The 27,032-nt window shown below is 41.9% G+C and overlaps 1 protein-coding gene across 2 annotated transcripts in view; it reads right to left on the bottom strand.

Annotated features, from left to right (window-relative positions):
* Positions 1-1,020: 1,020 nt before the first annotated feature.
* Positions 1,021-27,032, bottom strand: part of UBE2V1 (ubiquitin conjugating enzyme E2 V1) — a 31,691-nt gene continuing 5,679 nt past the window's right edge. For both annotated transcript variants that reach the window (XM_029220406.1, XM_029220407.1), the window contains exons 2-4: positions 13,928-14,076; positions 4,074-4,199; positions 1,021-2,795 (exon numbers count right to left, since the gene is read on the bottom strand). In XM_029220406.1, the coding sequence (XP_029076239.1) occupies positions 2,649-2,795; positions 4,074-4,199; positions 13,928-14,076 (422 nt within the window). In that variant the 3' untranslated portion in view covers positions 1,021-2,648. The remainder of the gene's footprint in view (positions 2,796-4,073; positions 4,200-13,927; positions 14,077-27,032) is intronic.

The raw sequence follows: 27,032 nt of genomic DNA, 5'->3' as shown, positions 1-27,032 counted from the left end.
CCAATAAGTAGGTACTAGTGGAGACTTAGCAGCTAGGGTCCCACAAAGCTACTTATAATTTTTTAAAAATTAATTAATTAATTTACTTATTTTTGGCTGTGTTGGGTCTTCATTTCCATGCAAGGGCTTTCTCTAGTTGCGACGAGTGGGGGCCACTCTTCATCGCGGTGCGCAGGCCTCTCACTGTCGCGGCCTCTCTTGTTGCGGAGCACAAGCTCCAGACGTGCAGGCTCAGTAGTTGTGGCTCATGGGCCTAGTTGCTCCGCGGCATGTGGGATCTTCCCAGACCAGGGCTCGAACCCGTGTCCCCTGCATTGGCAGGCAGATTCTCAACCACTGCGCCACCAGGGAAGCCCCCCACAAAGCTACTTAAATCAAAGGAAAGAGGGGAAACCACAACCCTTTTTTTCACTCAATCTTTTATGGCAGGGGTTGGCAAACTATGGTCTATGGGCCAAATCTGGCCCACTGCCTGGTTCCGTACGGCCCCTCAAATGAAGAAAGATTTTTATAGATGAACATTTGCAATAGATTTGATAATAGGGAATACTTTGAATCCCAATTAAATGTTATCCCCTAAAAAAAGCATTTCATTCTTCTTAGTATACTTGTAACATTATAAAAACTGTACTCAATTATGATGTTTTGAATTTCATCCAAAAAATTGTGGAAATTTGTTTTCTCTCGTTACATAAATACTCACGTAATTTCTTTGATTTTGCCTCTTGGACGATAAAGCCTAGCTATTTGGGAATTCCCTGGCAGTCCAGTGGTTAGGACTCCGCGCTTTCACTGTCGAGGGCCTGGGTTCAATCCCTGGTCGGGGAACTAAGATCCCACAAGCCGTGCGGCATGGCCAAAAGAAAGAAATAAAGATAAAAAGCCTAAATATTTACTGACTTGGGCCCATCATAGGAAACGTTTGCCGACCCCTGCTTTAGGAGGTCAAATTGAATCCCAAAGACATTAAATTCTATTACTGAATAAATTATATGCCAAGAGAAAGAAGAGCACAGCTTCTTAAATATTAACGCACACTTTTTATTATATTAAAATCAGGCAATGGTCTGACAATAAAAAGTCTAGCTATGGAATACTGTTATGTTAAACTTTACTTACAGGATGTTAAATCCTTAGAACTAAGGTTTTCCCCAGAAAAAGATGAATGGAAACATCAATTGCTTTTCAGACTTGATAGCTGCTGCTTCAAAAGGTGGCTTTACACAAACACTAAGTTAAAAACAAAAAAAAACAAAAAACCTTAGAACACAATGAATTGCTTTTATTTCGGTATGCGTCCAACATCTCAGCATTTAGTGGTCCTGAACAGAAAAGTGGAAAAACGCAGCCATTGGCCAGGAATTCCGGGGATCTGCCGTGCACACCGAGTTCTTTCTTATCCCTGCTGAGGACCGAGAGAAGCAGCAGCACCGAAACCAAAGTGTGCACCGAGTTCATGGTTCTTTTTGTTCCAGTTGTCAGATTCCAAACTAGACCCAAATGGATTGCAAGGATGACCAAATGAGAGCCCTGTTTAAAACTTCTTCAATTTTTAAAAGCTAAAGCAATTACAGGAAAAGAAAATTCATTCAGAGGGATCGTGTGTGCTTACAAGTGTCTTCTGTGGCCTTTCTCCAAGTTTAACCACCAAGGACTTTGAGAGCTGGCAGGTCTGTGACCCTGGTGACTGTTCTGTTCACCTTATCAAAACCTGAGCTAAGTAAACGTATCAGCTGAGATGACAGCAGAGGGTGGCAGGGCTGAGAACCTAATATTCATTTCCCAGGCTGGTGGAGAGTAAGTAAGTGTGGTTCCAAAACTAAATGAGGGAGGTCAGGTATGCTTTCCAACCTTACCTGATGGCTTCTGGCCAAAGCAAGGAAGTGTCATGGAAAGTGTTGGGTGGTGATGGTGCAAAAAGGGACTTGAGGAGGAGGAAGGACAAAGCAGCACCCCTCGATTAAGGTGGAGGGAGAAGATATGGGGAAAGCCCTGAATTCCTCACCAAAGGCCAATTTCAGAGGGGAGCCGAGGGGGTTACAATCTATGCTTCGGCCAAGGGTGGTAGTGGAGAGTGGGAAGAGGATGGTGGCTTGGAAGGGGGGCAGCATTTAAGACTTAAAGAAAGAAACCAGGGGTGCAGACAAAGCATCCCCCACACCCAGCAGGAGTCCCACAGGCTGTGACCTGAAACCCTTACATCTACTCTAAGAAGCCACCCCAAGCTGGAGGGCTGTTGCAGGGAGGGAGGAGGCAGGGGGAGGGGAAGGGGAGAAGGCAGAGACCCCAGGCCATGTAAATCAGCAGCAAGGTGATTGCGTGGTGTGTCTTTTCACAGTTGAGTTAGATGTGCCCCACCGGTTATGATGGGAATCAATTTAAATATACTTTCTTGATCCCAGAAGTTCAACTATGTGGACAGTGGTTACACTTGACAGGATGATTTGTTATAGCACAACTTATATATTTCAAATGGACAAAAAATTAGTATCATTTACAGTATCTTAAGATAAACTGCCTTTGAATGGGAGCTTCCTTTCCAGTACTTTGAGGTCTACAAGACGTATCTAGAAAACTTACTACTGTGGAAAATGAAGACTGCTTAAATCGAATGGGGGTAGGGGAGGGCCTGTGGTTTTTCTTTTTGATTAATTGCTGTAACACTGTCCTTCAGGAGGCTGAGGGAGTTTCACATTTTCTTTAGACATCATTAGGCGCCGAAGCTCTTGCAGGACAACTTTGATGCTATATGAGTTCTGCCATTTTGCTAGCACTGATATGGCTCTTGGGTCCACCTACAGAAAGGCAAGCAAAGAACAAAGTACTGTCAGGCTCTCAAACAAAAGAAAAGTTGTATGCTGGAGCTAAGCTACAGCAGAAACGTGAGTAAAATGCATTTTTCAAGTTGAACATGCTGATCACACAGTGGTGTCTGACATGCAGAATACCCACAGGATTCCCTCCCTCCAGTTAGTCTGTTTTTCCCTTTTTGTGTCCCAAACCCTCACTGTGTGGGAGAAGGAAATTATGAATAAGTAAAGCCACCTTTAGAGAAATGGCGCTCACACTTGGTGAGACTCAACCCAACCGGCTCTGAAACAACGACCTGAGCTGCCCCTGGGCTGGCTGCTGCTACCGCTCAGGGCCTGTCCTCTCTCAACGTTATGCCCGGGTCGTGGACGATGAAGAGGTACAGGGCAGTAGGGAGAGCACAAGCAACGGGTGGCGAGGACCCAGGCTCTGATGACAAGGGCCTTCCTCAGAGTCATACCCTCTCAAGTTAGTGTAGCATTCCCCAAGAAATTTCCCAAAGTGTGAGTTGAGTCCTGGGTTCAGGACTTCAGGTGGAACTCAAAGACAACACTAAACACTGAACACAGTAACAAGGCTCATCTCTTTTCAATTTTCTTTCAAGTCTTCTGAATACCTCAAAACAGAAGGCTTACTAGCTCATGCAATGCTCATATGCAGCACCCTTTAATACTTGCTGATCTCCCCTCTGAACAAGAGAGCAGGCCTCAGAGGCTCAAAAACCTTTGGCAAGCAACATATGGAGGAAGCATTTACCAACTTTGCTTTGTTTTTGTAATATTTATCATGGCTGTTACTGCCTTCTTATGACAAATGAGACTGGTTTCCATTTATGGCAGTGCAAATGGTGGTAAAAATAAGTTTAAAAAGCAAGACCATTTGAGGAAAAAAATAGTATGTCGTCCCCAAATAAGGCCCATGAGGTAAAAGTGTGACCTTGGGCAAGATCTTTCACCTCGGTTTCCTCACCTCTCTACCTCTTGGGTGTATATCAGGAGGACTGAATGAGCTCTTATCTCAAAGTGACCGGCACAGTGCTGAGAAATACAGGCCAGAGTAAATGCCACGTAAGTTGTAGTTAAACACAATTGGGAAACAGGCCCTCACCCCAAATCTGCACATGTTCATACTGCAATATATTTTATCATCAAATAACCAATTAACATATGGACTCCGGCCCAAAATGCCCCTGATAATATTAAAGTACAAAGCATTTTTCAGAGAACCCCAGAGAACAAGTAGGGGCAGGAAAAACAACTTACCACTCCATTAGAACTATTAACTCCATTCATATTAATTTTTGTTACAAATCTTACAAAGGGGGGTGCTTCTGGGTATTTAGGTCCACATTCTATTTTAAGGCTGTATATTCGGTTTTCATAAATTGTCTGGAAAAAAAAAAGGGTACAGCCATGTCAGGCAATTACAAAGAATTCAAAAAGGTAGAACTTCTGAAACCTCATTTATTCCTGACTGCAGAACTGGTGCATCTGCTTCCATTACACAAAGTCTACTTGTTATTTGATAAGTTAGCAGTAATTAGCATATACACTGGTGTATATGAATCCTGGCCTGGGGGGGAATATAAAGAAGGCGGAACATTTAAGCTAGTTATCACTGAAGTTTCATGCTAGTATTATTAAGCCCAATCAGATGGACTTGTTTTTATGTGAATTTTTCTACGCTCTGGGAAATGGTGTGTAAGAGGCATTCTTCATTCTGGGAAGTCACACCAGATGTCTACTCATGCGGGGATCATCAGCCAGTGCATTAAATACCACCATGTACAAAGCACAGAACAGGTAACTCTTGAGAGAACTTCAAAACGAAGCACAAGGTGGGGGTGGGGGAGAGACAGGAGAGTCGCTTCCCACTTCATCACCACTTTGGGGTTGTGCTCTGTGAAAGGGATCTCAGCTGTAGGTGCCATCATCTCTCCCTGCTGTTTTTACGATGACCTGAGAGATTACTGGCATTTAGTATGTGAGGTGGGGAGCCAAGGATGCCAGACCTGCACCGGAAAAAAATAGTCCTTCTCCAAATGCCAACTGTGCCTCTGTTGAGAAACACTGGAAAGGTCCGATCCCCTAAAGCCAATGAACTTTTCCCTTTAACTTCCACCCAGTGAACAGCAGAACGTGCTGATTTTCCCAGGCTGTTCCTTCTGCCTAGAGTGCCGTGCCCGCACCTGAACTACTTCACAACCTTCAAGACCCAGTTCAAACGTCATATGAAACAGAAGGCTACTTCACAAGTTTTCTGTCTTATATGAAGTTGCATTATCATCATTTGCGTGTCTGAAGACCACACCAGGGGGTGACAGCTCCCCATCAGACTGGCCCCCTTGAGGGCAAGGACCACCCTTCTCTGGGTTCCCCTCTCAGGCACCAGTGCCCCTTCCTCACTGCATGCTGCATGAGAAATTGCTCCTGTGTAAACAGTGACATCTAGCGGTCTTTGGGGGGAATAAATTAAAGAAGATGTGATTTAAATGCTTGAAAACATTATGTCTAAATAGTGGCCCGTCCCTAATTTAAAAACTGGGACATGTATTAATATTTTACAATTCAGAAGGCAGTCTCAATATACTCATAGAAACTTTTCACATCCACTTAACAGGGACCCCAGCCTATAACAAAATCAAAAATCAATTCTGGATTTCCACCCACCCTCAAGGTGCCCCCCTCTCTTCTTCCCTCGTAAGTAGCAGCACCATCCAGCAGTTAAAGCAAAAACCTAGCAGCCAGCCACGACTCCCCTCTTCCTCACCCCTTACCTCCCAATCGTCAAAAGGTCTCAGCTTCTACCTCCAGAAGAGATCCCACACCCACCCACTTTCCTCCACCACCACACCTCATCTGAACCACCCCAAGCCTCTGCCTTCTCCCTCGCTCCCCTAGCATCTGCTCCCCACACAGCAGCCTGACTGACCTTTCAAAACCAGAAACCGTTCCTGTGGCTTAACCCCTCCAATGGTTTCCTGGTGACCTAAGAAAGGAAGCCCCAGTTCCTGGATCGGACCCTGTGCACCCCTGCCTTTCTCTCCGTTTATTCTTCTCCCTCCTCATCCAGCCCCAGGTCCTCTCTCCTTGGGGCCCTGATACCAGCTGCCCCACCGCACACTGCAGCTCACTCCTCTCAGCGTCCTCCTGAGCCCTCGTCTGAAAACTGACTCCTAGTCCTGTGTCTGACACCCCTCACTAAACTCATAACAAGGAGGGCAGGGGCCTCAACTGAACTGATATTCAGCTGTTTGTTGAATGAATGAATGTTGCTCTTCACGCTTTTATAAAAGGAACACCTTGTTGCAATTAAGGAGTTTCCTCAGAGAAAGAAAAACTCACTCAGTAAACATAACAAGCAGGAGGCGAAGAGTGGCACGGTTTCTGTACAGATTTATGGAAAATATGGTAAAAGGTCCAGCCTCAGCGCCTAACACAGTCTCACACTCAATAAATATCTGTTGACTGCATGGATCCCAAATTCATCTCTGGGTGCGTCCTGCATTCCTGCTCACTGGCTTTGTCACACAATTCAAAGACAATTTCTTACATAAAAAAGTCCCTGGGGGCTCACAGTAATTACCAAAATCACAAAGTCTGTTAAAATATTTGACACTACATTTTGGAGGCTCTGATGCGCCGATTTATTCACCTGCCAGCATGGTTTTTGGCTTATCAGTGTTGATAAGAGGGCACTGATCACTCTATTAACAACAGCACCAAAATGGTTAAGAAGGTAAGCAGTTTAGTAATAGGACTCTGATCATTACATAGATTAAATCTTAACGTTACTCTTGACACTATGAAAGCCCAATATAAGAACATGCATGCTATGACTAACTTAGAACAAGAGGAATATTGAATTTCTCACCACTTATGTTCAACTGGCAATTTCACTGGAACACAGTGAAAAGTGCCTCAAGTCAAGTGAGCAGAGACACTGAAGGGTCACTAAAAAGCCCAAAGCAAAACTGTTATAGAAAATGAGGTTCTGGTTTTCTTCTCTTTTGTTTACGAGGGCTCCAAGGACCTGCTAAAAAGGTTTCATTGAAGAAAGGAAATGTGCCTGAAGGAGAATTGCTAGAACATTCTGTCTCCGTGAGGAACACTGCTCTCTTTAAGATTCATTATTTGATCATGGAACAACTTTGTTGTCATGGCTTGAGCTTCATGGGGCAATTTGGCAGTGCCTATCAACATGTTGAAACAGGAGTGCTTAGACCAGCAAGACCATTTCTAGGAATTTCCTACAGACGGACTCGTACAAAAAGGTGAAGCACTGTTTAGTTATTTTTGATACTGCAATCTAAATGTCCACCTGCAAGAGACTGACTAAACAAATAAGGCATACTCCTGTAACTGGATACTCTGTAGCCTTTTCAAAGGCTGAGGCCCAGACATACCCACACACACACACGCACGCATGCACGCACGCACACACCCCTGCAAAGGATGCCAAGACATAGCTCTTGGTATAGCCAGCAAGTTGCAGATTATGTACAACCTATAGAAGCAGACAGACACCTCCCACCAACTCTGGATATATTTATGTGTACATAGGCTGTTTCATCCATTGATCACTACATACCCAGAGCCTAGAGATCACAAACTTTTCTTGGGCCTAAAATATATATGTGAGATAATCCTAGCCTGATCATGAGGAAAACATCAGACCAATTCAAACAGGGAGACAGTCTACAAAATATTTGACCAGTACTCCTCCAGACTGTCAAGGACAACAAGACCAAGAAAACCCTGAAACTGTTACAGGCACAAGGAGCCTAGGACATGACAACAAAACATAATGTGGTATATTGGATAGGATTCTAGAACAGAAAACAGACATAAGGTAAAAGCTAAGGACACCTGAATAAATTATGGACTTCAGTTAATAATGCATCAATATTGGTTCATTGGTTGTAACAAATGGACTGTACTAATATGTTAACAATAAGGGAAGCTGGGGTAGGGGGGTGTATACCAGGACTTTCCTTCTACGCCACCTTTGCAACTTTTCTGTAAATCTGAAAGTATTATAAAATACAATGAATGTTTGCTTATTTATCTATTTATATTGCAGTATAGTTGACTGACAATATTAGTTTCAGGTGTACAACACAGTGACTCAATATTTTTATAGATTATACGCCATTTAAAGTTATTATAAAATATTGGCTACATTCTCTGTACATACAATACATCCTTGTAGCTTTACTTATTTTATACACAGTAGTTTGTATCTCTTAATCCCCTACCCCTATTTTGCCCATCCTCCCTTCTCTCTCCCTACTGGTAACCACTAGTTTGTTCTCTGTATCTGTGAGTCTGTTTCGGTTTTGTTATATTCATTTGTTTGTTTTTCAGATTCCACATAAAAGTGTTACCATACAGTATTTGTCTTTCTCTGTCTAACTTATTTCACTAAGCATAACCCCCTCCAGGTCCATCCATGTAGTTTCAAATGGCAAAATTTCACTTTTAAAATGTATTTCTAAGATGTATGAGATATGAGAAAAGGAAAAAGGTATTGGCTGCAAAAATATGCAAAGCACAAAATCTAAATTAATATATAAAAGAAAGATGACACTAGGTGAACTAGTCAACCACTACTCAGTTCAAATCTGATACAGTTATATAAAAAGTATGTTTAATGTGCAATGTGGGCATATGCTATGTTAGAATAAAGGATGGGCCCTCTAAAAAAGGGAGACCAGGTAGAGCCTGAGAAGATCTCAACAACTTAGGACATGGACAGGTAGTAAATGTACAGGAAGAGGTGTGAGAGGAGACGCATCGAACTACTGTTCACAGTTAATCTGGGGAGGAAAGAGGGGATTTGAAAGTTCGGGAAAAGCTGGGAAAAAAAGACACCACACTAGGATTTTAACAGAGTATTTAATATAGGGAATCGGTTAAACAGGTATCACTGGACTGAAAAAAGCTTTAGAAGAGGAGCCTGAACTAACACAGAGGTAGTAACCGCAGGGAGCAGGTATCACCTCTGGGTTAGCTAAGGCTTATTATTCCCTTTGTTCCCCCTTAAGGCTGGGGGGGGCAAAGAAACAAAGCTGGAGTTGATCAGATCTAGAGGCTCAGAGGAAGAGGGCTCCAGAGTTGAACCCAGATCTCTAAGGAGGGGGTGTTGCGAGGCTGATGCTTGGGGTGCCCCCAAAAGCTGGAGGCTGGAACCCACTGTTGATGCCAGGATGAAGGGCAATTACCAGAGTGGCGCAGACAGAACAAGAGGCAAACAGGAAGGAACAAGTCTCTTCTCTCTGCCTTACAGGCTCTCTCCTGTGTCCTGATCGGTGGAGCCTAACGGGAAGCCAGCTGACAAAGGAAAAATGTAGTTTGCAGAGTGCCAGCCCCAGGATCCAAAGCAGAGCAGGGAAAGGTGGGCTTGGAGCTTACTAACCAGCACCTGCACACACCCCTCTGAACAGTGACAAGACACAATTTTCCTCTGTACAGAAACTCTCTTCCCATCAGTCAGGGTATCCTTCTGAGTGAGCCACAGGTCCCTCTGAAGGCAAGATTAATTATTCATTTCTCTAATTCAATCATAGTGCCACCTGAATATTCCACAGCCTGAAGACTAAACTGCTGAGTTGACCACACAATCCTAATAGAAAATAAAAAGGCGAAAGGAGGCATTTGCTTCTTCCCATTTGCTTTCTGTTCCCACCAATGTCAGTCTGGCACGAGGCCCTCATCCTGGCAGCAAGAGCTGTCTCTGGTCTCCAGCTTCTGGCCTTTCAGTGCTCCTCCAAGCAGCTCTGCTGGGCCCCACAGGAACTAACAGCAGAGGGTATCTGTCCTCCAAGTGTTAGGTTTCCATGGCCCCAGCCTCTCCTGACCCATCCCCCCAGACCCAGGCGGTGTTGATTGCTTTGTGTTATCTTTGTGTTCCCCCAGCGTGCTTTTTTGGCTTTTTTCAGTCCAACACCTATTTGATCAACCTCCTATATTAAATTCTCTCTGTTGAAATACCTAGTATGGTTTCTCTGCCTGACTGACATAAAGAATTAAAGGGAACAAAGTGAATTGCTTACTCTGTACTGTTTGAAAAACTTTACCAGAATATATTCATTTATCAGACATGTAACTTAAAGCTTTTAAAAAAGAGACGGATCAATATGCACTGATATGGAAAGATGTCCACCATCTGCTAAGGGGGAGAAAAAAATAAAGCTGCAAAACATTAAGCATAGCAAGGTCTCATTTTTATTAAAAAGGATATGTATTTGTTTGTGTACCCACAGCAAATGCCAGTAGAAACACACCACACACCAAATGATCAGTTTTTATTCTGTGGGAAGTATAATGAAATGGGGAAAGGATCACTTTCCTTTTACTTCACACACTCCTGGAATTCTGTTTGTTCCTAAGCATGCATACAATACTTTTAGATAAGTATGTGTATAAATACACACCTACACTCTAACCCACACATAAAAACACTATCTTGGAGAACCCCAGAGGTATTAACAGTGCTTCTCAACCAGGGTAATTTCTGTCCCTGTCCCACTCCTGAAGTGGTGGGAGTCAGGCAACACCTGGAGACATTTATGACTGTCACAACAGGGTTGGGGAGGTGCTTCTGGCATCTAGTGAGGAGACACCAGGGATGCTGCTGAACATCCTCTAATGCAAAGGACAGCTCCAAAACAAAGAATGACCCAGCCCAATATGCCAATAGTGCCAAGGCTGAGAAACTTTGCTCTATAACCTGGCTAGTGTTACCACCTCACGGTCAGAGTAGAAAGACTCCACGTCTAATGCTGTGGACAGTCACATGTTTGCCAGAATTTTGCAAGAGGCACTTGGATGGGAAGCTTTACTTTTAGGTTTGGAGGACTTGCTTTCAAAAAAAAAAGATATATATATATATATATTTTTTTTTTTTCAAATAGCTAACACACACATATGATTAAAGCATAAAGAGTACAAAAATACAGTGAAAAATAAGCCTCCTTTCCACCCTGACCCCAGCCAGCAATCCCTTTTGAAGGCAACTACTGTCATCAACTTCTTTTATGTTTTCCAAAAGTACTCAAAGCACAAGTATATGTCTGGCCTCTTCCTCTTCCCTCACCCACCCCCGCCCCAAGTGACAGCACAGTCTGTATACTGCTTTGTACCTTTTTTCACTTAAATATCATGGAGATCCTCCATTTCAGCACATATAAATCTGTCTCATTCTTCTGAAAAGCTCAACAGTATATAATATGGTCCACTGAAAGATCCTGAGGTGCTTTCCAATATTTTGCTACTATTGAAAACACTGCATGAAATAATTTTGTACATACAGGCTTTTGGGCAATACAGTCAAGAAAAGCTGAGTAAATTCCTAGCAGAATTGCTGGATCATATGGTATATGCCTTTTAAATACTGGTGGAGGATTTTGAGTAATACAACAACAAAAATACAACAGGGACGTGAGTTACTCAGAGCTCTATTTAGATGCTTTAATAATTAGCTTGATATTCCAGATGCACAGCATATACCCTGTATGTTAATCATAAAACAGATTGGTCACAGGAAGCACCTAGAAGCAGGTAGCTCCTTTTATGACTTTGCTTTTAACCTTGGGGAGCCAGGGCAATAGAAACTATAAGGGTAAAAAGACACAATAACAAGTATTGGTGAGGGAGCAGAGAAACTGATACCCTCACGCATTGCTGGTGGGAATGTAAAGTGGTGCAGTGCAGCCACTTTGGAAAACAGTTTGCCAGTTGGTTAAAATGTTAAACAGAGTTATCATATGATCCAACAATTCCACTCCTATGTATATACTTAAGAGAACTGAAAACATCTGTCCACATAAAAACCTGTACACAAATGTTCATAGCAGTATTATTCATAATATGCAAAAAGTGGAAAAAATCCAAATGTCCATCAATTAATTAATGGATAAACAAAATATGGTATAGCCATACAAAAGAATATTATTCAGCCATAAAAAGGAATGAACTCCTGATAAGTGCTATAACATGAATGAATCCTGAAAACATCATGCTAAGTAAAAGCCAGTCACAGAAGACCACATATTAATTACATGAAATGTCCAGAACAGGCAAATGCATAGATACAGAAGTAAACAGTGATTGTCAAGGGTGAGGAGTGAGCGGGTAGAAGGCAGAATGGGAGTGACTGCCAAAGGGTATGGGGTTTCTTTCTTGGGTAATGAAAATGCTCTGAAATTAGTGACAGTTGCACAATTCTGAATATAATAAAAACCACTGAACTGTACACTCTAAAAGTATATTCTATGGTTAAGTGAATTCTATGGTTTGTGAATTATGTCTCAATTAAAAAAAAAAGGATGTAAAGGACATATGAAAAGTATCTTGCATACTGTAGCTACTCATTAAAAGCTAGTCCCCTTTGGAAAGAGGTAAACTGAAACTCAGGGTAACCTAAGATGTTTTAGGCGGAACAGCATATTTTCAACAGAACTTAGTGTTCATTTTATTTATTCATTTGTTTGTTTAAGTATGTAATTCAGTGGTATTTAGTGTATTCACAATGTTGTACGCTGGTTCATTCTTAGTTTGTTAGAACCTAAAAATCAGTCTGTTAACAAATCTGTTGAACATCTACCCCATTCTGAGTCATTTCTAGGTGCTCTGGAGAGTAAAGAGAAGGGAAGAATAGTTCTCATCTTCAAAAAACCTAAACCATTCTTAGGAAGCTAAGAATGCAGTGAAGGAAGCCATCACTATACAGTGGACTTTCAGAGACAGCAAGAAATGATCTTTATGAAGAAACAAGCCTTCTAGATCAAGGTTTTTCCCAGTATTTAATAGATTCAGAAAACCCCGATTTTCATAGATTAAAAAAAGATCAAGAAATGAGTAAAAACAGATTGAATATTTTTTTAAACCCCCCAAACAAAACTACAGGGTCACAAAAATGATGCAAAAAGTAACATTAAATATCAAAGCCAGTCATTCATCATGAGTGTTTATGACAATCTAAGAGTCCTAACACTGAGCGAGAACCACACTCTTCCTTTTTTCAGACAGGGCCACATCCCATGTGTCTTTCTATCTCCCAGAGGCTGGTGCAGAGCCTTGCACGAGGTGAAAAGAATGACCGAACATCATCACCCTTAAGCACAAGCAGACACAGGAAAGGGCCTGCTACACTCAGGCAGAATCTCCTACCGCTTGTCTGAAACAAGTGTCACATTATTGGAATCTATTTCTTCACTCCTACATCAAATTGCTACTTAACACTAGATAATTCTATAGTGGGAACAGATGAAAACTCAAAATATAAATAGGAAGGAGACAATATAGCACAGTGGTTAGGAGCACAGGCTCTGGAGTGAGACGAGGTTTGGGAATTATCGGCTATGTGACTTTGTGCAAGTACCCTGGCTTTTCCAAGTCGGCTTCCTCATCTGTAAGATGGAATGCAGCTACCCAACAGGAGCACCTTACAACAGGCTCTTGTGAGAATTAAAGGGCATTTCTGGGGGGTTTACTATGTGCCACAAAAAAAGGTTAGCGGGCATTATAAGACTGGGAATGCTCGAAAATCACAGAGCTCTAAAAGAGGGGTCCTGTTCCCCATCCCCACTGTCTTTGTCTTCTTCGCAAAGGTCTTTGGGCCCAACAGAGCCTGGAACACACCAGAGCAGACCAGGCAGGCAATAACCCTTTGTTGAATGGCCCAATGAATTAGGATACAGACGCATGGCAGGACTGGGAAACAATGAATAAAAACCACAACCATAAAGGTTTTCCGAAGTTCAGTTGGACACTGTCATCAGGAATGCTGGCTGTACCTGGAGCCTTGTTATTTGATAAGCCCAGGAGTTTGTTCTAAACTACGTGAGGGTACAATTACCTCAAACCTCACTGTCTACATTGTCATGTAAATTCACACTACGAGACTAAACAGGTTTTTGCTTACCATTTAGAGGGATTAAACAGCATCAGAGGAGGTTCAAATATATAAACTGAAACTGGTCAAAAAAGAATAGCCACATTTCAGAAAATATACCATTGGTGAGCTTTTTCCGTGATAAGGCTAATAATATTTTTTAAAAGGAGGCACAGTGAATTTAAGACATTGACATTTATAGCGGTAGCTCGACGCTTACTCTTGGAGGCCCAATTATCATCCCTGTCCATCTTGTAAGTGTCATGTCTTCGTCATCTTCTAGACCCCAGCTAACTGTGCCATCTCCTACTCCTTTCTGGCCTTCTTCGAGTTCTTCCAACAGTCGGAAATTGCGAGGGACTTTTACTCCTAAAATAAATGGAAAGAAATTCAAGATACTAGCAACTCCAGGGGAACTTGTAAGCCTAGAGCTAGCTGCTCATTATCACTAGGTTAGAATAAAGATGCTTATGTGCTAAAAACTTCTGTAAGTTGTCGTACCTCAAGCTTGCTGCTTACGAAGCTATCTGTATTGACCAGCACAACCAGAAGGAAGGGGCACGTGGTTTGTTACAGGTGAAGTGTCAACTACACCAGGGCTGGATGACCAAACCTAGAAAGACACCCCACCCCCATCCCTGGAGCTTTGACGAACTTCATAAAGGGTTTACAAGCTGAAATGTTGATTAATTTGGGCCCAATAGTTTGAGATGAAAACTAAAGTGCTAACAAAAGTGCCTTGGAAGAAAAGAGGCTATTTCTTTTGTTTTGTTCTTATTCTGCATTTCTGAGTCTAAGGGCATGCTCATTTGTTGGAACGACTCTCAAACTACCTTAGGAGGAACAGACGCCCTGGCCCTATCATGTAACAACAGTGTCCTCTTGATCAACTCAGAGTCAACAGAAGGCGGCAAGGATGAAAAATTGCAAATATTTAAGTCATAGTTTCTCTCTTGTGAAAAAGCTAAGAGGGTAGCCAGTTCTCTGCTTTACCTGTTTCCAAAAATTCCAAAGCCTGCAAAGTAGCTCATGGAAGCAAACACACGAACACATCTCACAGGTTCATGCCACTGCACCTAAGTTCAGGCTGAGGCTTGCACCGCTTCTGGGTGTCTTCCAGAACAGAGTCTAGGTACTGGGCCCAGATGGGGATGTTATTCTCCCAACCAGTCCTGCCTACCTCTCCCCGCACTCACCTCTTCCCCTGGCATTTAGACTATTCCTCAGGAAAAAACTCAGGATCCAGGCAAGTTACAAGCTTTCTTTACTGAGCCTCCAACTGGCCAGACTCAGAGCCAAGCAGCACTTAACATATGATTAAGAAGAAAGACCCACTGGAGGGACTCAAGACTGTGGGAGGTGTTCTCTGTATATCTCAGTATTTCCCAAAGTGTGGAACACATCTTACTATTAATTCAACTGGAATAAATAACTGAGGAAATCAGGCACTTTTCTAGGCACCAAGAAATAAGCTGTGAACAAAATAAAAATGCCTGCCCTCATGGAGCTTACATTCTAGAAGGAAACAAATACAAATTATGCAAGTTATGTAGTGTGACAGACGGTGGTGTTCTGGAGCAGAGAGTACTGGTGGCGGGAGTTACAATTTTAAATAGGGAACATGACTTATCGGCAGCTGAGGGGAGAGTCTTCCAGTCAGAGGAAAGAGCAGGTGCAAAGGTCCTGAAGTACGACCTTGCCCAGAGTGTCAAAGAACAGCAAAGAGTCAGTGAGATGGAAGTAGGAAATTAGGGACTCCAACTGTTAAAAAGCCACTGGAGTTTTGAATAGAGGAATGACAGGATTTTGACTTGTTTTTAACAGGATCCCTCTGGCTGCTGTATGAAGAGTACAGTGAAGGGAGCCAGGGCAGAAACAGCCAGAAGGCTACTGCAATAATCCCAGCAAAAGATCACAGGTGTTAACAGTGAAGGAACAGGGTGATAGCAGTGAAGGTGGTGAGAAGTAGCACAGTTTTAGATATTTCAGGGGTGTGAGCTGGTAAGATTTGCTGTCAGATCGCCTATGAAGTGTGAGAGAAAGAGAAGTCAACTATTGCTCCCAGGCTTTTTTTAGGTGGTACATGAGTGAACACTTCATTTTACAGTCATGTATTTATTAGGGCAAGTAATGTTAAACGAATTTCCCCTTTATGATTATGTTAAAATTCTCCTTCTAAAATAAACATAAGCAAAAGAGTCAGCCGAAGAAAAAACTGAAGAAAAAAACTGAAGAAAAATATTAAATAGCACAGATGGTACTTGAAAGGAAACAGGAAAAATCTGAAAGCATTCTTGAATGGTCCGTTTGGAAAACACTGGCATTTTTTATCCACAGAAGAGCCGACTGGATTATTCACTTATACTGGATTAAGTCTCCTCCAGCAAATGCGAAACTGAAGGCTGTTTGTGATATTATAAGCAAAAAACCAGACAATTCAATGCCTTTTGTTTAGAAAGTTAAATCTTTAATAATCCTAATTTGGCTTAGGAGAAAAAAAATCACTGTGCATTACTACTGCTGTTACTATTGGTTACTTTATAAGTCTGCACTAATAAAAATGAATATCCAAATAGCACAGAATTGTACTGATAGGAAGACTGATAGATATCTGACATACTTGTTCACAGATGGTGTAATGGGCTGAACTGTGCCTCCTCAAGTTCATATGTTGAAGACCTAAGTCCCAGCATCTCAGAATGTGACTATATTTGGAAACAGAGCCTTTAAAGAGGTGATTAAGTTAAAATGAGGCCATTAGGGTGGGCCCTAATCCAATATGACTGGTGTCCTTACTAGAAGAGGAAACTTACATGCACAAGGAAACAACAGGTATGCACATCTGTATGGAGTAAAGACCATGTGAGGACCCAGTGAGAAGGCAACCACCTGCAAGCCAAAAGAAATCAAACCTGCTGATACCCTGATCTTGGACTTCTAGCCTCCAGAATTCTGAATGTCCATTGTTTAAGCTACCCAGTCTGTGGTATTCTGTTATGGCAGCCCTAGTAAACTAATATAGATGTTAAGTGACATCTTAAGAAACCTGGATAGATTATCCCTAGGTGCAACCTGGTTATCTCTAGGTGCAAGGATTATGGGTGGTTCCAACCCCCCCTTTCCATATTTTCTGATTTTTTTAAAAAACCACGATTGTGATTTACTTCACTCTGTATAACAGACTCTAGGTCCATCCACCTCACTACAAATAACTCAACTTCATTTCTTTTTATGGCTGAGTAATATTCCATTGTATATATGTGCCACATCTTTATCCATTCATCTGTTGATGGACACTTCGGTTGCTTCCATGTCCTGGCTATTTATAGAGCTGCAATGAACATTGTGGTACATGGCTGTTTGAATTATGGTTTTCTCTGACTATATGCCCAGTAGTGGGATTGCTGGGTGATATGGTAGTATTTTTAGTTTTTTAAAGAACCTCCATACTGTTCTCCATAGTGGCTGTATCAATTTACATTCCCACCAACAGTGCAAGAGGGTTCCCTTATCTCCACACCCTCTCCAGCATTTATTGTTTGTAGACTTTTTGATGATGGCCTTTCTGACCAGTGTGAGATAATATCTCATTATAGTTTTGATTTGCATTTCTCTAATGATTAATGATGTTGAGCATTCTTTCATGTGTTTGTTGGCAATCTGTATATCTTCTTTGGAGAAATGTCTATTTAGGTCTTCTGCCCGTTTTTGGATTGGGTTGTTAGAGTCTGTCACACAGAGTGAAGTTAAGTCAGAAAGAGAAAAACAAATACCGTATGCCAACACATATATATGGAATCTAAGAAAAAAAAAATGTCATGAAGAACCTAGGGGCAAGATGGGAATAAAGAGCAGACCTACTAGAGAATGGACTTGAGGATATGGGGAGGGGGAGGGGGAAGGGTAAGCTGGGACGAAGTGAGAGAGTGGCATGGACATATATACACTACCACGTAAAATAGATAGCTAGTGGGAAGCAGCAGCGTAGCACAGGGAGATCAGCTCGGTGCTTTGTGAGCACCTAGAGGGGTGGGATAGGGAAGGTGGGAGGCAGGGAGACCCAAGAGGGAAGAGATATGGGGATATATGTATAACTGATTCACTTTGTTATAAAGCAGAATCTAACACACCATTGTAAAGCAATTATACTCCAATAAAGATGTTAAAAAAAAAACAAACAACCACGATTGTGTCATTTGATCAACACAACACTTAGGAACCATGTCAACCAAACCGCACTTGCTATTCGCTTTGCCTGGAACACTCTTCCCCAGATAAGTTACATCAGTCATGCTTCCTCACCTTCTCTAGGGCTTCAGTTATGTGACACCTGATTGAAATAAGGATCAAGGATTCTCTGAGAGTGGGAATCTCACTTCATAGTATTCCCTAAGTGACTAACTTTAAGTGGTCTGTGTTCTTTGGTGTTACCAAAACTTGTTCAAGTCAAATGATCAACAGCAAAGTACAATAGCTCCCATGGCTAAGCCCTTCACTTTTTTTTTTTTTAAGAAGATGTTGGGGGTAGGAGTTTATTAATTAATTTATTTTTGTTGTGTTGGGTCTTCGTTTCTGTGCGAGGGCTTTCTCTAGTTGTGGCAAGAGGGGGCCACTTTTCATCGCGGTGCGCGGGCCTCTCACTATCGCGGCCTCTCTTTTTGCGGAGCGCAGGCTCAGTAGTTGTGGCTCACGGGCCTAGTTGCTCCGCGGCATGTGGGATCCTCCCAGACCAGGGCTCGAACCAGTGTCCCCTGCATTAGTAGGCAGAGTCTCAACCACTGCGCCACCAGGGAAGCCCAGCCCTTCACTGTTTTTTTTGTTTTGTTTTGTTTTTTGCGGTACGCAGGCCTCTCACTGCTGTGGCCTCTCCCGTTGCGGAGCACAGGCTCCAGACGCGCAGGCTCAGCGGCCATGGCCCATGGGCCCAGCCGCTCCGCGGCACGTGTGATCCTCCCGGACCGGGGCATGAACCTGTGTCCCCCGCATCGGCAGGCGGACTCTCAACCACTGCGCCACCAGGGAAGCCCAGCCCATCACTCTTGAATGAAGTTATACATGTGACCTCTATTTCAAGTTGCTCTCTTTGGCAAGATAAAAAATGTACTTTTCTTTTCTTTTTTTGCTGCTCCTCGGTTTACAGGATCTTAGTTCCCCGACCAGGGATTGAACCCGGGGTCCCAGCAGTGAAAGTGCCAAGTCCTAACCACTGAACTGCCAGGGAATTCCCCCAAATGTGCTATTTTTTGTGTCAGATCTTTTTTTTTTTTTTTTTTTTTGTGGTACGCAGGCCTCTCACTGTTGTGGCCTCTCCCGTTGCGGAGCACAGGCTCCAGATGCACAGGCTCAGCGGCCATGGCTCACGGGCCCAGCCGCTCCGCAGCATGTGGGATCCTCCCGGACCGGGGCACGAACCCGTGTCCCCTGCATCGGCAGGCGGACTCTCAACCACTGCGCCACCAGGGAAGCCCTGTGTCAGATCTTTAAATCAGGTTGGATTAATTATTTCAGGTGTAACTGTTCCTCTTATAAACTTTAGCAAAGAACATCCTTATAGGTGGAAATGTTCCCTCTTCATCTAACAACCAGGTCTGATTAGGAAATCTTTTTTTTTTTAATTTAATTTTTTGGCCACACTTCGCGGCAAGTGGGATCATAGTTTCCCGACCAGGCAACGAACCCGCGCCCCCTGCACTGGAAGCAGAGTCTTAACTGCTGGACCACCAGGGAAGTTCCCCTTAATCCAAATATCACAAGCTCATTGCTATTAGTTTCAAAACAGGTAGTGAATTCAACATATCTTTCTGACGCTTGATTTTTTTACTTCTGAAGTAGGGGAAAATATTATATTAGTAATGAATCTTGCACTTCCAACAGGTATTTCCATTGGATTAGAGACATTTAATTACTTAAAAACAAAGCATGCAAAGCTCATATACACAACTGCACAACAACAAATGAGTCACTTAAACTTATTTTAGGTTAGTATTTGGAACAGTAAATGAGCACCACAGAGGACGAAGTCAGCTTTTCGTTGTTACTTCTGTACTGACATTACAGGATGATTCAATTTGATTCAATTATAAAACAGGCATCAAAACAGCTTAATAAATGAAAAATTCTGGATTGGCCAGCATCTATTAGGCAGTCTAGAAATATTCCAAGCAGGAGTTGGAATATACATATGAATATCAGAATAATTGTACTATATACTGATTAATTATGATAAGCATTTATTCCATTTGAATAGCAGTTCTCAGCTTTTTTGGTCTCAAGACCCTTTTACACTCTTAAAAATTACTGAAGACTTCAAAGAGCCTTTGTTTATGTGGGTTATAGCTATTGATATTGACCAAATTAGAAAATTAAAACTGAGAAATGATAAAAATACTTAATTCATTTACAACTAACCACAACCAACCATTACGTGCTAAGATAAATAACATATAACTATATTTTCCAAAGAACAGAATTAAACTAGTGAGAAGAGTGGTATGGCTTTGCAGATTTCTTTAATGTCTGGCTCAAAACAACAGGAAGTGTTAAGAACTGAGGTGAGCTGGAGAATACACATCCTCTCTAAAGGGGACAGTCACGTCTTTGCCCTGGTCAAATGTCTATGGGTCAGATTCTGCTTATGGGACACCACTTTGCAACATCCGAGGTCACCTAATTGTTCTCAAAAATCCTTTTAAGCCCTAATATCCTAGGTTTAGCTCAGAGGATATTTTAAACCCTCTGAGGGTAAGGGTAAGCAAAGGTTGATAAACGTTGTAATCTGGCATTGGGCAGTTAAGTACTCAGTTAACCTTTATTTAGCAAAATCTCGAAGAATTTAAGTCCACGAAGTGGATAGCTTTTATTTTTTTCATTTTATTTTTAAAAATTATTTATTTGTTTATTTATTATTATTTTTGGCTTCATTGGGTCTTTGTTGCTGCACGCGGGCTTTCTCTAGTTGCGGTGAGCGGGGGCTACTCTTCGTTGCGGTGCGCAGGTTTCTCATTGCGGTGGCTTGTCTTGTTGCGGAGCACAGGCTCCAGGCACACAGGCTTCAGTAGTTGCAGCACACAGGTTCAGTAGTTGTGGCGCACGGGCTTAGTTGCTCCATGGCATGTGGGATCTTCCTGGACCAGGGATCGAACCCATGTCCCCTGCACTGGCAGGCAGATTCTTAACCACTGCGCCACCAAGGAAGTCCCTGGATAGCTTTTAAAGAGGACTGTTACTTTTTAATTCATTTTTCCTAAGCCATAAACTTTTATTTTCACTCAAAAATTGATTAAAAGTGAAGTCTGGGGAATAACTACAGCTAGCAGAAATCAGGAACTCCAAAAATTTACAAATTATGCAGTGATTCATTTAGCTTTTTTTGATATTTAAATAGAAGTGGCTGATTAGCACCTGGTTAGCTGAACTCTATCTAGTAAGGAACCATCTGGTTAGCTGGTATACTGAACTCTACCTAGTAAGGAACCATCTAGGGTTCACCATGTTTAATGTGTGTAAAACTGAGCTCATTCCACCTTTACAAGCAAAATCCACACATTTCAGGACTGCAATTTTTTAAAATGTTAGCTACGCTTGTTACCTGTTTGTCAAAATTTCCCTACCCATAAATTTGTTAGTAATATATATGTACACACACTTTCTTTCAGTACAATAATTATCAAACACTTATCCAACACCATGCTAGACCTTATTGGGGCTATGAAAGAAATAAAAACAGGAGCTTCCCAATCAGAGTATAAAGTCTCACTATGGAAACAAGATACACATACAAAAGTTCAATAAAACAAAACAGTATTAGAACGTATGAGAGAAATATAATCATAGGGCAACTTTTCTTAATCTTTGAGGGGGTCATAGACCCCTCTGAATGTGATGAAAGCTAAAGAGGTGGGGCCATGTTACTAAGAGGACTTTATCCTGAGGGTAATTAGTGGGGAGCTGCAAAACGCTCTGAGCAGGGCAAGAGATAAGGCAAATCTCCCAGGTAATGTTTAGGATGGGCTGAAGGATTAGAGGCCAGGTTAGGGATGTGTTACTACTAACATCTCAGGATACAAAGCCAGAAGCATTTGCTTAGAGCAAATACTTGTGACAACGGAACAAGTTATCGAACTTCTTATAAGCTGAGGTAGGTGGGATGTTAAAGAGATTTAAGGCAGCACATATTAATTTGCATGACTGTGGTGATAGTTCCCATTTTTATAAAAAAAACATTAAAACAACTGGCCTCTACATGGTAGTCTTTAGATAAATATTCGTTGAAAAATAAAAAAACTGAGCAAAGGATAAAAAGGTATGTACACTCCATTTTATAAAAGATAAACACAAAGTCAACCCATGCTTCCCCGTATGTGTATACTCACATAAACGATCTTTAGATGCCACGGAAGTAGAATCACAAATGTAAGGATACCTGGTTGACCACTCTATTTTTATTATTTTTTTTTAAGATTTTTTTTTTTGATGTGGTCCATTTTAAAAGTCTTTATTGAATTTGTTACTATACTGCTTCTGTTTTATGTTTTGGTTTTTTTGGCCGCAAGCCATGTGGGATCTTAGCTCCCTGACCAGGGACCGAACCCGCACTCCCTGCACCGGAAGGTGAAGTCTTAACCACTGGACCACCAGGGAAGTCCCGACTGCTCTATTTTAAAAAGGCTGGTCAGAGGAATGGCGAAGTTACCTCCCACAAATAAGAGTCAGAATATAATTTAGAGAAAATTCTATAATCTCTCAGCAGAGGGTTAAGACCAGGAACCTAGGCTCAAATCCATGCTCTGCAACTTTCCAGCAATCTAGCTGGGTGACTACGCCAAGTTATCCTTGACCCTCAGAGTAACAGGGATCCCGATACTCTTTGCGTCTACAAGTGGTGAGGAAGAACCAATGAGGTAAAACCTATAAAAGCACTTTGTGTAATACCTGGGACAGAGACTGAATCACCTTCATCGGCACTGTACTATCCATCGTAGTATAAAATACAAAAACCCTCACTTGATCCCATATCCCCTTCTAGCTACCAACTCATTTCTTTGTTCATTTTTAGCAAAAAATCTCAAAAGGGCTGTCTAGACCCCTTGTTTGCAATTCTTCACTCTACTTGCACCTACTCCAATCAGGCTTTTCTAGCTAGTCACTCACCCAAACTGCTCTTGTCAGGGGCACCAAGCAGCACCCTCTAGCCAAATCCTGTGGTCAATTCTCAGCCCCTACCTCAAGTTCCTGGAGCTCTCAGCAGCACCCATAACTCCCTCCTGTAACTCTCTTCCCTTAGCCTCAGGCTCTCTTCCTACCTCACTAGTTGATCGGCCTCACCTCCTTGACTTCCAAACACTGGCTGCCAGGCCTCAGGGCACAGCCCACTGACCGCTGCTTTCCTATCTACTCCCCAAGTGAGTTTACCCAGACCAAGGAAGCTTAATAACTCTCCAGTTTATATTTCCAACTAACTGCCTTCTACACATCTCCGTTTATATGCCTCATAGGCCTCTCCAACTTAAAACAATTCCAAACAAAACTCCCTTGCACTCCTCAAAAAACAAAAAGTACCCACTCTTCGATCTCAGTATATAGCACAAACAGATTTCTCTGGCTAGAAATCTTGGAGTTATGATAAGAGATCTTTCTCTTATACCCCATACCTAACCCATTTCCAAATATATCCCCAATACAATCATCTTCACCATTCCCACTGCAACCACTGTTAAGTTAGATCCCATCACTCCCCTTCTCAAAGCCCTCCACTGGCTTTCCCTTACAACTAGCATCTAAACTCCTTACCTCACCTACAGAGCCCTACCTGTTTCTCCAACATCATTTCCTGCCACCCTTTCCCTTGCTCCTCACCCTCCTTCAGCCATACCATCCTTTCTGAAGTTCCTGAAGAGGCAACCTGACTTTGCTTTTGCACCTGATGTTGCCTCACCCCAGAATTCTCTGTCCCCGAGCGGGGAATGGCTGGCTGGCTGGCTCCCTTATTCTTCATCTAAGCTCCAACTTCCCATTCCCTTATCTTGCTTTATTTTTCTTCACAGCATCATTACCACTTGACATTTTAAGTGTATTCTCTTCCACTTCATTAGTTGTTTACTGTCTGTCTCTCCCATGTGAACATAAACACCCTGAGAATAAAACTTCATCTGTTTTGTTCACTGCTGAACTTCCAATACGTCAAAGAGTGCTTTGCCAAAGCATGCACTCAAACGCTTGCTGAATAAATGAATGGTGGCCGGGTGTTAGCTAGGGATGTTATTTCAGAATGAATAATGCTCAACGTCACAAAATTCTAACTCTGGTTTATTTCTGGAAATACAGCAGGGAAGCATTCATAGCACTATTAAAAGGAAGTCTAATATTAAAAAGATTATCAAAGGGGCTTAGTATGGATTTCAAATAGCCCAAGAAAAGTTATACATTAAATTTTAAATATGATGATCTTAAGAAGAAACACAAATCTTCAACTCGGAGCTGGGGAGTCTGCGGAGGTCCTCTAAGAGCCCCCTTACCCCCAGCCCCATGCTCCTTTACGTTCACACAATGTCTGTGCTGTACCTTTTCTTTTTCTTTAAATTTCATTTTCTTTCTTTTTTTGTTGTCTGACTCACTCTTGGAGCTTCTCAAGTTAGAGTTGTGACTCATTCAATTCTACCTCCCCAGAATCTGGTATGCTACCTGGCATGTAATGGTACTCAATAAATGTTTCCTGATTGAAGAAAAGGCAGTACCTCTTCCTTTCCTACTGTAACCTCTCATACGGTCTACTGTGGCCAAAATACCATATAACTGAGATACCTTAACAAAGATAAGGTTCTTTGTTTTGAGATAATTAAAATTTGATAAGTAGTTTTATTTTTTAATGAAGTGTGATCAAGACTTTTAGAGAAACTTTTTTTCAATGAGGGAAAACTGTTTTTTTTCCCCACACCACACAAGTCAAGGATTCTTCATTACAAATTGAACTTTGTTTCATGAAATATATATGAAAGCATGTTACTGATATTTCAAACCATTTAGAAACTGCATACAAAGTTAATACATCAATATTTTCTACAAAGCAAGAGCATTTAACTCCAAATGGCCTAACTCCAATATTTTCTACAAAGCAAGAACATTTGACTCCAAATAACCCTTGTTCTAGAACCTCAGGAGCTACCCCAGGGACATAAATCCAAATATTGGTGGAGTTCAGAGCTCCTGCAGACCTTGTGAGTGTATCAGTCACAGGGAGGACTTCATTCCATCTCAAATGGAGAGAATAAGCTCAAAATCATGACACGTTAAACAAAAGACTTCAGTGAATATATTAAAAATTAAATCCAGGTATGTCAAAAACCAGAAGCATAACAGATCAGAAAAACTCAGTGATACTCTAACATATTTTCTTCCTATGGCACTTTAATCCATTGAATCAAGCTAAATTTTAAGGTTCCTAAAATTTGTGTGTTAATCTGACACCTAAAAGGCAGCTGAAGGAACAGCTTCAAGAGGCAATAGAGGATGTAAAAATGGACTCTTGTTAATCTTAATAAACTATAACTATTAAAAGGTTAGCTATGAAAATGTTAAGATAACTCTACCAAGGTGCTAAAATAACGCAGTAACCCAAGATTTTTAAAAAGAAAACATTTGTTCCTGTTACTTCAGAATTCTTTTTTCCAGAAGGATTTTTCCTGGATTTGTGTCAGTATCAAAAGTCAGCCAGTTTTTCTCCTGGCTAAATATAAACTGAAAAGTCAGCAGCTGCAGGATATTACAAAGAAAATATGACAACCAGGTTAAAAAAGTATGAATATTTGATAGGGTTTTACACCATGTCCTAGTAAAACATTTAATGCAGTAATTTGAAACACAGCAACATATTAAAATATTTGTGGTACAAAAAGGATTTTGAAGCCCTTTAAAACATCTTTTTGGGAAAAGCATTGTCACAAAGCAGCGGCTATTACAGCATGCCAATCTTGGAAAACCCTGGCCTGGCCTGGGTCTTGATTTAAAATGGCGGAGCCTCACAGGTTTCTCCGGGAAAGAAAGCTGCTAGTTGAAACTGGTCTGGTTGCCCATTCAGGGAAGACAGTGAACTGAGCTAGGAGTCTGGTGCTGCTACCATTCTGAAAATAAGGAGGCCTGGAAGGTGATGCACCTGGATTAAACGTTCTCGAAAAGTGGGCATAAAGTCAGGGGCAGGTAACTTTTGTTTCTGAGCAACTGGCAAGTGCAGTGCAGTCTGGGTGCCTGGTTAGGGCCTGTCCAGAGGAGCATATTTCTTCTCTCCTTCTACGCAACAATGATTCTCCAAGTATGGTCCCCAGACCTGCAGCCTACACATCACCTGGGAACCGGCTAGAAATGTAAATTCTCAGGCCACACACCAGAACACTACACTACATTACACCATAGAACTATCGAATCTGAAACTGAGGGTGGAGCCCAGCAATCTAACAAGCCCCCCAGGTGATACTAATATATACTAGTTTGAGAATCACTGATCTGGGGGAAGAAACAGCGGCAATCTATCATTCTTTACAGTCTAGACAATGTGACAACAAACAGCTGGTGACAAGATGCAAGACCCTGTGTTTCTCTGCTGCTAGGGTGACCAAGGCCAAAGATCAAATTTTATCTGAAAGGGGTGGAGACAAAGAATAAGGTGTGGTAAGTGCCTCAGGACAGTCAGGGAAGGAGAGGAGTTAATTCCATGCTGAAGTCCGTCTATAAATGCCAACTAATCAGGACAAGAGCTTTCCTTTTTGAAAAGCTGAACAGGCACTTTTGCTTCTGCCCTATCAGATATAATGTTTCTCCAAATATGTCAAATTTATATATTTGGCTACATCAAGATGAGAACCTGGATTAATTCACTGCAACATTCAATATTTATTGAGCACCTACTCTATGTCAGGGACTATGTGGGTGCTAGGGACATAGCAGAGAACAAGGATTATTCCTGCCCTACTGCAAAGGCACAGAAATGTGGAAAAACAAACAAGAAACCTTCAGATAAGGTTATGCACTTTAGAACAGAACAGAGATATGATAATGAGTGAGAAGACTATATTGAAAGGGGTGGGCAGGGATGGACTTTCTGGAGAGCTGAGACCTGAAGAAGGAGAAGCAGGCAGTCACAGGCAGGCAGAGCATTCCTAAAAGGGGAAGAGCAAGGGCACAGGTGTGCACATCACGTGAGCTCAGGGGTAGGCAAGGCCAAGGCCATGGAGGCCCTTGTGGGCCATGGAAAAGAGATGGATTTTATTCTAAGTGCAGCAGGAAGGGCTTTCTGCAGAGAGTGGCAGTTTGTTTTCTTGTCTGTAAAAAACCAT

This window comes from Monodon monoceros, unplaced genomic scaffold, assembly GCF_005190385.1.
Source record: "Monodon monoceros isolate NGI ecotype Baffin Bay Population unplaced genomic scaffold, NGI_Narwhal_1 Super_Scaffold_13, whole genome shotgun sequence".
Classification (NCBI taxonomy): domain Eukaryota; kingdom Metazoa; phylum Chordata; class Mammalia; order Artiodactyla; family Monodontidae; genus Monodon; species Monodon monoceros.
This window is presented reverse-complemented; position numbering and strand designations above follow the sequence as displayed.